We start from the raw sequence: 16416 nt of genomic DNA, 5'->3' as shown, positions 1-16416 counted from the left end.
AATGAAATAAAGGAAAGATAGGCACGTTTACTGCTGGAAAATGTGATATAGTACACCTACACAGATTTAGATATGTCATTCTCATGTGGCTAAAGCAAAGACACTTTTAATGAAATTATCTTTTGATTGACTTCCCATCTTTCATAACATTGCTACAAGTGGCGTCTTCTTTTCCAGATCAAACCCCATATTTTATAGACCGCAGCCTTCAAAGTGTGTCATATCCTGTATCCTGATGATGAAATGATTCTGAAGCAGCATGAAAGTGACATTTGGCAGATGGACTGTATTACTCTTTATCACCTCACACTTCCTGTACTAGGCTGCTTTGATAAAACATGAAACATCTCCTCTGCTCCTCGCTCGATGACAAGTGTTTTAGCCTAGCTGGTGTTACTGAGTGCATATATACCTTGCCTCATAGTGTTGTATATGGTTTGAACTTATGTAAAAAGTAGTCACAAAATCTTTTACAGACTAGATATAATTTTACGAAGCACAAAATCTATCAGAAAATACATGCAGTTTACAGTGAAAGCTTTGAAATCCCAAGTCTTAGTTTCCAACAATAAATACACACAGTACGGTTTCAAAGTTTAAGATTTTCTAGTTCAGTGTTGATGTTCTTTCTGCCTAACCAAACACCACAATAGCATTATAATAACAATGGTCCTAAAACAAATAACAAAAGATCTGCGTCTTTCTCAAAAAATAAAAAAATAAATAAAGAGTCCCTAACATTTCTTTGGGATCCACATCAAAAGTGATCCCTTCATTCTCTTTCTTTTCCTTGAATAAGTAAATACTAAAATGTTTTGTCTAATAAAGGACTTTTGTGTATTTCTTTGTAGAACTTCCAGAGTTCTGAAAGTTCCAATAAAGCCCAGGATTTCTTCCATGTGCCTCTCCCTCCATCTTGTCTGCCTCCTCATCTCTCTCTCTCCTCTCTGTCTCTGGGAGTATGGTGCATGTCAAGTGATTGTTGAATTGAAATATTGATGTGGAGTATCAAAGCATGGCGTAGCACTCCTGTGTTTCCAGAACTAACCACGAAGCGCTTTGATCACACACTCCTGTGATCTGACTTCTGAAGTTGTTAAGAGTGCTGGAAAACAAAATGCAAACAAACTTCAAGTGCTCTTGATATTGATAAAAGTTTTCTCTGACAAGTGGAGATGCGTGCCGTCTGCCCGCATTTGCCCAAGACTGGAGATTTTGGGGTTTTGTACACGCTAATGGACATGAGATCGGGGAATAATTACACTTCTTCACCGTTCACACACCCAAAATCTACTACAGGGGTGGGATCTGTTTAAACTCCACTGTGAGCCTGGAAAACAGAGGAGGAATCAAAAGAGCAACTCATTGTAATCTTTGACGTTTTTATGAATGAAACATATCCGCTGTGAGCTGACTGAAAGCTCAAAAGTTGTAACACTATATTTAATATGAACTACCGGTAAATAAAATATGTCTCACCTAGTAGACCCTCTGTCACCTCTTCTTACATTTCTTTCCAGTTCTGAAAAATCTATGTAATCGGATGAATTTAAGTAAGTACATACAGTAAATCATGTTCATTTGACAGTGCAAAAGTTAATCTAGACTCTATGACCTGAAATATGTAAACAGGATAACATTAATCTGTACAGGTTTTCAGATCTTATTCATACTCGGAGACTGTTTCAGAGGTAATTAGAACACATCTGTACTTCTTCCCTGATGTATTAATTATATCACAGTGTCATAGTGGGTTTAAAAACCAGTTTTCAAATATTTAGTTGAAAAGTCTGTTACTTTTGTACGCATGATTTGCAGAGATTAGGGATGTAGTCAATGAAATGCATTCTTTCGACTAAAGTCATGCACTGATGGTTGATTAGTTGGCTATAAAGGGGGCGTGGCAAAAGCTAAAGATCAATCTCTCTGTAACTGCCACAAACTGCAGTTACAAGACGACATCTGCACGGGGGTTCAAGCAAAAACATTTATAAAGAGAAGTAAAAGGGAACAGGCAGATTAAACTCAATGAAACATGGTCTATTGATCGATTAAAAGACTAAGGATTGATGTTACTGGTCATCAGAGGTCATCAGTTTTACAGTATAGTTGTTATGAGTAAGTGTTAGTATAGAAATGACATACTAATCCAGACTAAAGCTAGGAAAACGAAAAGATTAACCCTTCCTGACCAGTTTTAAAATAGTCTTGAGTTTTATCAGAACTAGTATAAGATCGCATGGTAACATAAAGTAAGAAGTGTTGAAATACATTCTGTTATATTTGTGTTTTTTTATTAACATGAGGTATTGGAATCAGTATCAAGTACAGAGCCTGACCCTTTGTATCAAAAGTTTGCCGTTTTAGTATCATGACAACACCAGTATGAGTCAGTATGAGCGGCACACAGTGGGGGACAGGAAAGAGCCTGTGAATGAGCTGCAGAAGAGTGGCCCAGTAAAGTCCAGCTGGTATTGTTGCCCTTTACCCCAGTACAGTGAGTGTTATGGTAATGCGTGTCCATCTTGTCCTGTTAGTTAAGAGTTAGCAGCAGCAGGCTCCTTCATGCTGTCTGTCTCATCCATTAGGCCTCATTTGTCACACGCAGGTCGTAGAGTGAGTGCGCCGCTGTAAAATTGGCTTTTTGACATGGCCACCAGTACAAAGGCTCTATGCCCGGCCCTTTTTCTACAGATGGTCAAGACAGCTGGGACAATTTAGTGATGTGTATGGGCCTTTAAACTGCCTCCGAGGCATGATAAAAACAGCTTGACTTGAGCCTCTCGCATATGCTATGATGAGAGTGCTCAGCTTTAGAGATTCACATAATGACTGCACTAATACTACCAGTTGGCTGGGACAAAGGCCACACAAGTTCAGGCTTATATGTGTTTACGGGAACTTTTAATACAAGATCTCATGGTTGTGTAAGCCTAAAAACTGGCTGCACCAGAAATGAAATGGAAAAAAAAAAAGCTTTTGGTTATTTTGCTTCCCAGAAATGGAATATATTTCAAGGACATGCAAAACTTGATACTTTGGTGCTACAAATGCAATTTAATAACCTGGTGAAAAGCATGTGGAATCACACCTGCCCGTATTTTAATGTTTTAAATGGATTTATGTACTTATTTGTTTTGTTTGTGTGAGTGCTCTCATCGGGCTCTCCCTGTATAAACAATGATAAATAAATAAAACTGAGGCTTCCACTCAGCACTGTAAACAAAAGAATGTATGACTGGAGGTATGAATATCTGAGGAGACCTTGTTAACCTGCACACAACAAATAAAGAAAAAAATCTATGAAGGTGCAGGTAAGAGGTTGAAGGAATTTGCAACAAAGCTTTTAATACAGCTTATACAAATGGCTGAAAATCAGTTTTGACTGAGAGTTTTTTTTTTATTTACTTTCTCTCCAGTTGAGATGACTTAATAACAAATGTAAAATTGATGAAAAAACAAAACAAATGCCAGAATAAGTATGAGCAGATGTGTCGAAAAATGCATGGTATAATTGCAATTGCTGTTTTGGAGATATGTCAAATTAGAATATCAAGACCCCATGTTAAAATATCATGTTAAAAAATATTTAAAACTGGCAGATTACAAAAAAAAAAGAAAAGAAAAAGAAAACATGATTGAAAGAAATGGTTGGTTAACTTTACTATTCATCCACTTTTCACAGTGATACTTCAACATTTACAGACATGTTTTAATTTTTTCTGATGGTCTAAAATTCATCATCGAGATAATACTCAAAGTGGATCTACAGATATTTGTTTTTGGTAATATGAACCACCCTTATGCATTAGTATTACAATATGGGTAATATCTGTAAACCACACACTGAGACTTGAGAGCGCTTCATTTTATCAGTAAGGACACACAAGCTCTCAATGTAGTAGAGTATTTATAATATCATATATCATGAGTAAAATAAAAACATAAAGCTGGTCCAACTATGACCTCGACCATAACATGTATATTTTTTGTTTGTTTTTCTGCTGTCTGCCTGTATGTCAGATCTGAGGTATGTCTTCACATTGGCAGTGTGTGTGTGAGTGTGTGCATGTGTGTGTATGAATATGCCAGAGTGACGGTGGAGAGGGTGATTAGCCGCCATCTCAACAGCTGTTTAATGAACACAGGGACCTCTTTCTCTGGAAATGAGTTTTCCCTTGAAAACTGGAGAAGCTGTATCCAGGTCTATTTAAATGAGCTAACATGGGGAAGGTAAGCAGCACCACATGAGCATTGTTTTCACAGTTCAAAGTGAGGAGAGAGTACTTTGCACTTCAAAGCCACTCATCTGGGAGGCAGTGAGGGGGAGGGGCGGGGGAGAGAGGGGACAGGAAATAAGAATCAGGGTAATTAACAACTTCTGCTCCATAATAAACCAAAGACACGCTGCACCTCTACCTCGGCAGCACAGGACGGTCCATGTCTTCTGGTCGTCTGAGAGGGAGCATCCTTCATTCCAAATCTTCATCTCTTCCTCTTGTCTGCATCGCTCTGTGGGTTACATCATATGTACTCACATTTGCATGAGGCCTTGAATCATTTAGAAATCAATGCAGTTTTATTTGGAGCTCAGTCGGCAGGCTTTGCTCACATAAATTGTTTGTTTTTGCACCAAAAGCTAGAGGCGTTACAAAGCATTTACACTGCACTGATTATTACAACAACTGAGGATCACAATCCCAGAATAGGAAGCTTGTGTTCTATTTATTCACAAACTAAAGAGGCAAGATTTATAGAGCAATATTGCATAAAATTAATATGTAATGAATGATTGCAGAATTCTTCCGAATCGTTGGAACTATAACCTATTTGGATATAGTCGAGACAAGATTCAATTCACGCATTAACAACCATACAGAAATATATAATAGAAAATACACGTAACAGAAAACTAATGATGTATATTTAAAGATGAGTGCAACATCTTATTAATAATCAACATTGAACTTTTAATGACATTAAATATCTGTTAAATGTCTTCATGGGCTGTTTCCAAAGAGAGTATGGATTAACTACAGCAACAGTTTTGGATTAACTATAGTTTATATTTTATGTTTTAATTTTCCCCATCGTAGCTTCTCTGGAACAATGTCTGTCAATAGTTTTAACCCTCCTTTACCATCATGTGTTAAAAACAATGATCTGACTTCTATTAATGAAGGCCTGGCTCAAGTTGTCTCCTGTTTGACCTCTGTTTATTTAAGGATCACAGTCTGAGAAACACGCAGTGGTCTTTAAAGACAGGAACCAGCCATTAACATGAGAAACCCAGATTTAAACCTTTAACATTGTAATGGTGAGCGGACTTACAGAATGAGATTAAGCCCCCAATCTGCATTAAAGCCACACATCTGAGGTGGCCTCTACTTGAACCCTGACATGTGAGAGTGTCACACAGTGCAGCCCTCTGTGACATGTCGCCTACTGGTGAGAAGGCCTGCTTTGATTGAGTTTTATCAATTAGCTTTGTGAGGGAGAGATGTGGGGGGCAGGCTTCCAGAGAGCTGAGAGAAGAAAGTACATTAAATACTCTTTAGTCTGCTGCTCTGGCTCTGTTTTAAGTGCAAATAGCTGTTTGATAAGCAAAACATCTTTCAAGATTTATAACTTGGGCACAGTATTGAAAGAAACAACACACACCCCATATATCCTACTTAGATTACTATAACAAAACAAGTATTTAAGGGTATTATTATAGCAATGTGAAGGAAAAAGGGCTAACAATAAACTGAAATAAATTCTCTAGATGTTTTAAAAAGGTATAGCCTGCTTTATTAAGGGATATAACTACTTTTATGCCTTGTTGGATAAATTCATTCTCTGCATTTGACTCATTCCCCAAAAAGTTGTTCCTCTTACTCATAATAAAAATCTATTTATTCATAGTAAGATTTCCACACTGGAGTTAGCAAGAAAACAACAGTCCCTGAGAGTAACTCATTTCACTGAGTTGGCTAAAACAGATCTTACCCCACTAAGCATTTTGTTGGTGTGCAACTCTTTCTGCTGAGACGTCCAAGGCTAATATTAAACCTTTGAAATGAGCTTAAATCCTAACAGGGAAGACGCAATGAATTAATATCGTGGAATAGGCTGGATGTTACAGCTCGGTTCTTAAAACATCTTCGGTCTTTAAAGCTGAACAATCGGAGGCGGGGCCACTTCTGGAGGTCAGCATTTGGTTGAAATTGAGTGAAATTATGAGTAGCCCTCCCCTTCACCTCAGCCCCCTCCCCGTGCCCTCACATCTCCTGTCTATCGACTGGCTCCGTGCATCAGTGAGACCCCGCAGAGAGCTGCCTTTGCCCTCTATAAAGAGACGCAGCCACAGCGCGTCGGAGATGAACGCACGGATTACGGACGGCACACACATCAGCGCGCACCGGCAGCCCGCCTGGACCACTCTCCCGACACCACTGGACACCATAACATTCACTGCAGCGGATATATAGTGTTTTACCTGGTTCCAGCTCTCGCCACTGTCCTCCAGACGAGTGTGCAGAGTTTGCTCTTGTTTTCATAGTTGAAGACTTCTTGGCGCCTTTGGCTCTCGGCGCGGTTTGAGTCGCAGGTGTTTGGAGAAGGCGCGGAGCACAGATGGCTGCTCTGACTATTCAAAGAACCGACAACTTTTTGCACACATTTTTACAGGTTTGTAGAAAACACTTGTACTTTTTAATATGTTGAATACGTTTTTGTATAATTTCTAAACCTAAGAAAGCAGGCACACATTATAATTATTACATACCCCACATTATAAAATATTTATTTTGTAATATAATATAATTATTTTTTAGGGCACAGCTTGGCTATAGTGGAAAAGTAAAATGATGAGTAAGTTTATATATATATATATATATATATATATATATATATATATATATATATATATATATATATATATATATATATATATATATATATATATATATATATATATATATTTAAGAAGGTAAAAAGGAAATTATATTATTATTGTGTTTGTGTGTGTGTGTTGAACATTTATTGCCATTATAATCTAATTCTAATAATTGCCTCCATGCTTTCACAGGACAGGACACCCAGCTCCTCTCCTGAAGGAGCACCCAACGCCCTGTCATTCCTGGCCACCACGTGCAGCCAGGCCTGGCAGGTGGGGGGCACCATGGGTTCAGAGGGGTCTCAGTTCCCGTACGAGGGCACGGTCAGCTCCACCTCAGGGATGTTCCAGCTCTGGAGCAATGACATGGCTCCTGCCTCTGCCCTCGGGACACACTTCACTGTTCCTAAGGTGCAGTTCCCCGGACACATGCAAACCAGCCTGGCTCACCACCACCACCCACACCACCATCACCATGAACTGCCCCTCACGCCTCCAGCGGAGCCCTCGTCCTATTCCTTTGAGCTGTCCCCAGTCAAGAGCAATGCCTCCTACTATTCTCAGCACAACGCTGTGTCCCAGAACTTCTCCAGCTTCCTGCAGAACTCCTCTGGTCGCCATCATCTGCCTGGGGGACATGTAGAGGAAGGTCAACAGTGGTGGAGTCTGCCCCAAACAAACACCTCTGCCTCCAACCACCCCTTCACTCTGAGCAGGCAGCTGGTCCTGGGACACCAGCCTCAGATCGCAGCTTTGCTGCAGGGCACGTCCAAAGGTTTACTGAGCTCCACTCGCCGCTGCCGGAGGTGTAAGTGCCCAAACTGCCAGACTAACAGCGGGGGCATGGAGTTTGGGAAGAAGAGACTGCACATCTGTCATATCCCTGAGTGTGGTAAAGTGTACAAGAAGACGTCCCATTTAAAGGCACACCTACGCTGGCATGCTGGAGAGAGACCCTTCATCTGTAACTGGCTGTTCTGTGGGAAGAGCTTCACTCGTTCAGATGAGCTGCAGCGCCACCTGCGCACACATACTGGGGAGAAGCGCTTCGGCTGTCAACAGTGTGGAAAGAGGTTCATGAGGAGCGACCACCTATCCAAACACGTGAAGACCCACCAGAGCAGGAAGAGCCGCTCCGGACCCCCATCTCAGAGTACAGACTCGCTCATAAGCAACATCAAGAGAGAGTGAAAGTATTTATACTATAGACTATAACCCAGAGTTACTGCCATCTGTTTGCACTGAACTTTTATCCAATCACTATGACAGCACAATATCAGAGACTGGTCACAAAGTGTGTGCTGGACATTTTAACACACTGGAACTTGAATTCTATAATACTTGCAAGCACATTTTGCAGCAACCACTTAAATGAACCTGATCTATGCCTTTCAGATTTGTTCCTAAAATACTGAAACATTTACACTGTTAATGCTGTAAATATATGATCCTTGTGAAGGATGTGGCAGCTGTTTAAATATTTGATTATGTATAAAATTGAGAACAAATATATGCCTTAGTGTGGCCAAACGTTGCTGTAGTAGAATATTTTCTCCATTGACATAAGAAGACACAGGGGCTGCTCTTTCAGATTTTATTTTGCCTAAAAAGACCCAGAGTGTCTTTGAAGATAGAGATTTATTTGAGATGCTAGTCTTTGATGTACAGATATCTGAGCCGCTCAGCAGCAATGTGAAGCTCCATTTGTCCAGTTGTAGGATTCTTTGTGTAAATTATGTACAAATGTCTTTAACAGTTTAAATGGCCAGCATGTACATTTTAATAAACATTATACATGTCGAAGCCATTGTCTTAAGTATTGATCTCTTCCTGAGGTGCTGGCAGATGAATGGGAAGTACATAGACTTAAGGGCACTCAGTGGTTTTAACTATTTACAACTCTTTGACCAAACGTGTGAAGACCTCCTGCAGCTTCTAAAGATCTAACATTTTATTTAAATGATAATATGAGTGCATTCAGAGGAGGCGTGGAGGAAGCCCTAACACAGTGGGCTGTTCAAAGATGTTCACACCTCTCTGTCAATACTAAAGTCATTGACTAGACCTTCTACAATCAAGTTCACAGTCATGTGGTTTTAATGACTGTTTTCTTTCCTTCAATAGAGAGGACTGAGTCAACAGATGGAACAGAGGCCACAGTGGAGCGCTCCTCTGTGAATGGGACCCCTGTTGTTGGGACCCCCTCAGTGGTGACAGGAACTCCCTTTGATTTTGCACCCTTGTGAAAGTTAATACCCCCTGCACCCCTCTATATTTCACAGGCCTGTTACGATCAGCCGAGGCTTTACTGCCCAGAAAGAGCCTCTATTCAGAGGCCAGCCAACCAGATGTCTGCTCATCCTCCAGTCTCCTATCTCCTCTGTTTGAAGCTTCTGCACATGCTTGTTCAAGCACGTTTAATGTCTTTGTCTCAACTTTAAGTTAGATAGTTTATGATTATTTAAAAAATATATAATAAAACACAAACTTTCTGATATCCAAAAAGACACTTTTTATTTGATATGATACAACAGTTTCTAGTCAATCAAAAATGGCATCAACAAAAACTCTTTCTGTAGAGTTTCATGATTGATTTTCCATTGTGTTACATGCAAATCTGACTGATTTTAGGATGAATTATTTCAAAAATACTTTTAGTGAAATATTCTTTGGGTTTTTGGTGAAGCTGTATGAGACACTTAATTGGAAGTCAGAGTATTGTAGGGACCTCTACTGGCCTAATGTGTAATCGAGCTCTGTCCATTTCAGGTATTGTAACAATTATATATATTTTCATACTTCTTTCCTCTAGAAACTGAAATCTTGCATTGACACGTAAAAGAAGCTGTTTTGGCACAGCCATTTAATCAAAGTGTAATGGTTAACTGTTGCACATTATTTAGATATCCAAAACATCTGGTTTAATACCTTATAATTGCATTGCACCGGCGTTATAGTAAACTCTGTGTTGAGCTTTAGTTGTGAATATATGAGCTTTGAAGAAATAAAACCTGGGAAACACAACTTTGGCCTTACCCACAAATGTGAAAAAATCTGTAATGTTGGAGTAATACAGTCCCTTTGATTGCACCTTGTAATTCCTTGGGAGTTACCAGAGGAGCCAAGTATTTTCAAAGTGACGTCATATCCAGAAAAAACCTCCAGGGGGCTCCCTTGCTCCTTTTTTGTCCGGATCAAACGGAGGGAAGTCAAACAGAATGGTTGAGAGTACTGAACTCTCACTGAGGCAAAGAAAGTTCTCTGAGCTGAACACAGATATGCATGGGTTTGGCAGGTTTGGATCAAGTGATTTGTTAAACTCATTTCTGTCAAACCTCAACATAAAACTCAACATTCAATGTGGGAATGACAGTAGGCTTATGCATTTGCTCTGGGGGTTTGTCCTTGCTTTGGGACTAATGATAAAATATGTCCAAAACTGGCCCAGGATCACCCACACTTGCATTCACACATTCATCCCAAAATTATATTCACACATATACAGCTCCAGTGACCGCCCCAATCAGGAATGGATTTTCTTCATTAATAAATTCCCCTTGACCTTCAAAAAAGTCCAAAATGAAAAAGATAAAAAGCAAAAAAGTATTTGTAACACTGAGTGATTGGGCCCCTTTTCTGAGAGGGCAGCAGTCACTTGAACTTCTGCATTTGTCCCGTCAATTGCTAAGCCTGGTACAGGTCCAGCCCGGCAGTAGCAACATAAATAGACAGTATCAAAGTCTTGCACGTGCAGCAGCTACAGTGAGCTGCTTTCTTCAGCATTTAGGACACCTAGAGTTCATCTTCGGTCAGTTGGGCCAAGTTACTGGGTCTCCGTCCAGCTGAAGGTCCAGACACAGGAGTCCCAGAATCACAGAGCTGCCCCCTTCGACAACTCTCTCCTGCCCTCTGTTGAGGAAACAAAGGAACAACATGAATATGAAATGCATCGAAAAGAAAAAAAATGCAAAACTCAAAAAGTAGCAATATAACTATATCAGCTATTTCTGAGTGCATTTTGGGCTTTAAAAAGTGTTTCTTATTTTCCATCTATTTACACTAAGTACAGGAAGCCATTATCTGCCTTCGATAGGCATCTCTTTTCCCTGTCTGGCCCAGTGGACTTCCTGTTAGTTAAGTGCCAAGCTCTAAGCGCCTGAATAAATAGTGAAGAGAAAAGCTGCCAGCTTTCAGCACTGTGGATAGAGAAATATGAGCCAGTGGCAAAGCACAGTCGAAAACAGGAAGTAAAATATTCAACAGCCCTTCAATATAATTAAGAAAAAAAATAGAGCCAACGTAGTCATTTGTATATCGTGGTATATTTTCATATTTATATTAACTAAACTATATGACACACTATAATGCTTGTGTGATGTGTCTTTTGTAAAATATATATTATTCCTCTTTTAACCATTAGGGGGAGGTAAAGCTCTTCATATAAACTCAGTTTGCACTAACCATTCAGGGTAAAGGTAACTTTGGGTAAGTCTGCAGGACACCAATATAATACAACATAAGCTAATGCAATGCTCCCGTGTGACCTATTCTACTAAACACATTCAGTCTGTCTTTTAACATGCAGGCCTGTACCTGTGCACTTTGTGAGTTGGGGGTGTACAGCCCGTTTGACACAGCTTGAACACTGGCCTGGTCAGTGAAGCCCAGCTGGACATGTGACAGAGAAACAGTGTGGGAGTCTGCAGTGCACGGCTGGACCAAAGTGGGCTGGAAAGCAAACAACAGGTCATAAATACCACTCTGCTTTAGCGATACAAGCAGGCCGAGCAGCATCTTGTGAACAGAAAGTTTATGCTGTAGCTCAGTGCTCTTTGTAGATTGAGGACATGTAAAGAGTCATACCTCCTGCAGAGCAAATGTCTCGCTGAGCCCGGTGCCCTGGGTCTGGCTGGGCAGATAGAGCGCGGGCAGAGACGTGTTGTGGGAGTGCAGAGAGGGCAGTTTGTGTCGGTCGATAGAGGCGGAGGAGTGCGGCCGCAGGGAGGAGGTCGCAGACAGAGGGGGTCTCATGCTGCGGCCCAGACTGTTGGATTTACTCTCCCTGCGCTGGTACTCGATCGGGGACTGTAAGGCTGAAGACAATAGAAGTACAAAGAGAGAGACTTGATCAATGCCCTCCAATAACTGCAACTGTTTAGAAAAGATGTTTTGTGATAAAGACACATACAAAACCTAATAAGAAAACTGTTTTGATCAAAAGTTGAAAAGCTGAAACAAGCAGGCATACATGACCTATGTGACCCACGTACAAAACTTTGGTTCGACTGCAGCTCACACATATAGACAAGTAGTGACATTAATGAAAAAAACTACACATCGCACACTAAGATGAGAATTTTGAGATAACGTTTCGGCAAAAAGCCTTCCTCAGATCATTTTCTTTTTTCTTGCTTTGCTTTTCTTGCCACAATACAGGTAATAATAATAATAATAATAATAATGCCTTACACTTGTAATGCGCTTTACAGGCTTGTCAAAGCCTCTCAAAGCGCTACACTATAGTCATTATTCATTCATTTCCACACTTGGTGATGGTAAGCTACTATTGTAGCCACAGCTGCCCTGGGGCAGACTGACGGAAGCGAGGCTGCTCCGACCACCACCTATCATTCGCGCACACACCACTACATACTAGGCAATGTGGGTGAAGTGTCTTGCCTAAGGACACAACAACAGAACTTGATCCAAGCGGGACTCAATCCTCCGACCTTCGGGTTGGGGGACCAACACTCAACCACTGAGCCACGGTCGCCCCTAAGCCACTGTCGCCCCTACTGTAGTACTATGGTCAGAAATGAACCATTCTTAAGAAAAATATAAGTTTGTGCTTAACCTTGAGCTCAGACAGTACTCACCATTGAGGAAGTTGCGCTGTGTCTCCAAGATCTGAACCACATCGTTTACCCAGGCCCTACAGATGTCAGGGGAGGCGGCCTGGAGCTGGAAGCGCACCACACTCCCATCTGGGTTCCGTGATGTCAAGACAAAGCGTGCATCATCTCCGTCCACAGTGGGCTCCACCCCCAGGCAGCTCACCTGCAACACAGCACATCTGACTCACATCTGCGCTAAGCCTCCCTTTAAACTGCTCGTTAAAACACATATGTAAACCACTGAGAAGGTCTGCAAGATGTTTAAAGGGAATATGACAGGTTAGATTAGTCATTCCACTAAAACACCATTTTAGCCAAGATTTTACAAAAATCTTTTTTAAATTTTATTTTGTGAAGTTTATAATTTTACTTCCAGGTTGGACACAGGCAGCAGATCTACGCAGAGGTTAAAAAGCAACTATAAATTTAATAAGGGCCAAATACCACAATAGTTATGATTAGACTGATACATAAATGGTAACACCTTTATTTGGTTAAATTCATGTTTTTTGGATTGGAATTTTCTGTTTAAAACTCACTGCTACTTCTTATATTTTTATAGTTTTCATCTCAGCTTTTTTCACAAACTGCCACTTGACTGACTGATCCACAGGTATTATTACACCAGAGCAAATAATAAATAGAAAAACATGCCAGATGCACTTAAAATAATATAACTGGGGTTACCTTTATACTGTTTTTGAATATGTATCCCGGTATGGAGAAGCCTTTCTTCTTGTCAATAGGCTCACTGAAGATGACCAGCTGCTCGAAGAGGAAAACCCGTCTTTCTTTGGCTCTGGAGAGGAATCCAATGTCCTGCTCCGTAACTGTGAACGTGTCCTGTTGTAGCAGTTTGCCCAGTGCTGTGATCTTACCCTGGCACCACAGAAAGATACCAACAAACAGAGGATGCGGTTACCGTGGTTTCACTCGCTGTAGAGTTGGCACATGAAATGTTTTAGACAGCTTTAGAAAATTTTCAAAGGAATACCTCAAAGCCTTGTAGACGACCCACATTCATCATGTCGTTGCAACGTTTTGGCACAAAGCACATCACTTCTACAGCTTTCTGTTGAAAAAATGAATTTTATGAGGAATATTAATACAATCCATAATTAGACCCTTTAAATGATATATTCAGGTGGTTATGAAACAGGGAGCCCCCACCTCTAAATCCTCGGTATCCATCCCAGCGTTGGTGTAATACTTAAGGAAGTCCTGTTGAAATAAACACAGCATGGTCACTGGAGCATTATGGGTAAGGACATCTGGAGAACAATTTACTGCCTAAACCATTCTTTATTGGAGAGCCAAAGGGCAGCGCGTTCGATCTGTGTGAGGGCTTTTACTCAAGATCGCTTTTTATGACCAGCTTCAAAGACAATGCTTTTTAGATGTTGCCAATTTTAACATCTTTTGCCCTTTATTTTCACATTGTTGTGGTTGAACAGTTGAACAGTCATAGTTGAGTACTATTCTGAGCTGTATAAGGCTGCATATCACAGTATATTTCTATCATAATATATTTTTTCATTGCGTCCTTTGGCTATAATATTCAGCAAGAAATAAAAGTCATCCATATGGGTTTTAACTTTCTACTTGGAATCATACAGGTTTCTGACTAAAAGTAATGCAACAAATTTCATGGCATGTTTCTCATATTGCTCAGCCATAGTAATGTACATTGAGTGTGCAGTGTGTGTGTGTAGTGAGTCTGACCCACAGTGTGCATGTGTCTGGAGATGGGTGGGGCTTGTACCTTGAGGAGCAGCTGGTACTTCATGATCCTCTGGACAGGTTTGATGAGCAGGTCGTTGAGCTGCAGCCTGTGCCCCAGCTGTAGCCTGAGCTCCTGTCAGAACATCACATCAACATGACAGTTATGGCACAAAACACAGCAGCTAATGGTTAATGTGACACTGAGGGACAGCACTGTTGGTTGCGTGCTCCTTTCCCAGAAGTGAACGATGGATGAAAAGAAACTGATTACATTCTAAATTATACATGACCTGGGAGACACTGCCAGACCATGTTTAAAACTACAACATTAAATAGCCATGCATACTAAACAAATGATTAACCTGTGCCTGGAGCCAACGCAATGTCACATGTGCAAGTGCTTAATCAATCTGTCAATATGTGCTCGGACTCATTCATCAACTTAGTCCCTAGGAGGGACTACACAGCAGGTGTCAGACCAATTTTTAAATTTAATTTTAGAATACAAAGGCATTTTCTCTCAAGCACTGGACTAAAAAATTACAATTTGATGTTTTTTTCAAAATAATTATTTGTTCTACTGTTTTTTTTTTTTTCTTGGTGCAAGTAAAAAAAACAAAAAAAAAAACATGGTTTAACTCACCTCAAAATAAGTTTCTATGTACTCGGACACAATGTGCTCTGATTTGGGTTTGTTCTGACAGTACACCACATACATGTGCAGACGTCTCTCCTGCAGAACAACAAAAATAATATCAGTTTTATTTAAGTTTACATACAGTGAAACAGGCAACACAGTTAACAGGATAATGAGAAAAACTCATATTTTGTTCCTAAAAAATAAATGAAAGACCCCATATGCAAACAGGGCAAAAACGTTCAAATAAAAGAGCAGTGTCTGTGTCTGCTGCGGGTAGATGAAAAGCAGCACAGCTATAATGAGTTGTCTGAGAGCGCAGAGCCTTTGAAGCTAACTGTGTGCGATTAGCGCCTACTCTTCTATGACTAATTGTCACTGGAGAACAAATGTGGCAGTGCCCATGGCTCTGTGTGGGGCTAGGTGTAGCATCAGGTTATGTATAATTCACCTAGGTTACCGGCTGCATGTGTAACCAAAGACTATACGGGCCAGAGAAATAAGACTGTTCCTAGCAACAGGCTGCACTATTCTGTAACCTAGTGACCAGACCAGGCCTCGATATGGACATTATATAGTCTCTGGTCATGTTTTCTAAATGCAAATGCTTGTCAATCATTTACTTTATTTAGTGCTGAGACAAATAGACGTTCAAACTGAATCAGGTCAGAAGGGGAGAAGAAAATAGTAACGTTACTTGTAACCTTAGTTTCATACTTTAAATGCTTATTTTCAATAATTTTCATCCATAGAACCAATCTGACCACTGACTTTAAGTAAGGTTTTTCCCCACAACACTGGGACTCACTGGATGTTTTGTATTATTTATATCCCTGTACAAAGTGATGTATAAAATTGCCAATAGATCACCTGTTTCTGAAATGGTTCCTAAAATGTGTCCATTGAATGCAGCAAACATATCATCATCATAGTAGTAAAAGAATACAGAATAAGTGCCAACAGCCTGGCTGCATGTGTTAGCAGATAGCTCATTTGTAATACAGGTCTAGTTAAAAGTGGCTTGTGCTTTCTGCTTTTCATTAGGCCAATGTTCCCCGTCTGCTTGTTTTCACAGTTTGACACCACACTTAGATTCAGTTACAGGTTGCTTTATTGCCCTGCAGGCTTTTTAAGTTGATTATCCACTGGGCTGCGTCTTATTGGATTGCTGAAAGTCTGCTTTCATAGAAAATGTGTGTGTAGCCAAATAGACACACAAACACACACATTTAACTTAATCATCTTCAGACAAGAACTCAGCCAAGTTAGTCAGATTACCCTGT

The 16416-nt window shown here is 40.4% G+C and overlaps 2 protein-coding genes across 3 annotated transcripts in view; one reads left to right on the top strand and one right to left on the bottom strand.

The window, feature by feature from the left end:
• The first annotated feature begins 6609 nt into the window (after nucleotides 1–6609).
• On the top strand, nucleotides 6610–8678 carry sp5l (Sp5 transcription factor-like). Its single transcript, XM_033969465.2, has 2 exons — nucleotides 6610–6672; nucleotides 7073–8678. The coding sequence occupies exons 1-2, from the start codon at nucleotides 6619–6621 to the stop codon at nucleotides 8069–8071; spliced, it is 1053 nt and encodes a 350-aa protein (XP_033825356.1). The 5' UTR covers nucleotides 6610–6618; the 3' UTR covers nucleotides 8072–8678.
• A 693-nt stretch (nucleotides 8679–9371) lies between these two features.
• arhgef25a (Rho guanine nucleotide exchange factor (GEF) 25a) overlaps nucleotides 9372–16416 on the bottom strand; it is a 47733-nt gene continuing 40688 nt past the window's right edge. The window contains exons 8-16 of one of the 2 annotated variants that reach the window (XM_033969464.2): nucleotides 15140–15229; nucleotides 14537–14629; nucleotides 13945–13995; nucleotides 13769–13846; nucleotides 13462–13653; nucleotides 12757–12937; nucleotides 11744–11973; nucleotides 11474–11608; nucleotides 9372–10789 (exon numbers count right to left, since the gene is read on the bottom strand). In XM_033969464.2, coding sequence (XP_033825355.1) covers nucleotides 10673–10789; nucleotides 11474–11608; nucleotides 11744–11973; nucleotides 12757–12937; nucleotides 13462–13653; nucleotides 13769–13846; nucleotides 13945–13995; nucleotides 14537–14629; nucleotides 15140–15229 — 1167 coding nt within the window. In that variant the 3' untranslated portion in view covers nucleotides 9372–10672. The remainder of the gene's footprint in view (nucleotides 10790–11473; nucleotides 11609–11743; nucleotides 11974–12756; nucleotides 12938–13461; nucleotides 13654–13768; nucleotides 13847–13944; nucleotides 13996–14536; nucleotides 14630–15139; nucleotides 15230–16416) is intronic. The other variant, XM_055222955.1, reaches the window with a different exon arrangement.

Source organism: Periophthalmus magnuspinnatus, chromosome 7, assembly GCF_009829125.3.
Source record: "Periophthalmus magnuspinnatus isolate fPerMag1 chromosome 7, fPerMag1.2.pri, whole genome shotgun sequence".
In the NCBI taxonomy this organism is placed as follows: Eukaryota; Metazoa; Chordata; class Actinopteri; order Gobiiformes; family Gobiidae; genus Periophthalmus; species Periophthalmus magnuspinnatus.
The sequence above is the reverse complement of the archived record's forward strand: the minus strand, read 5'-3'. Positions and strand labels throughout refer to the sequence as shown.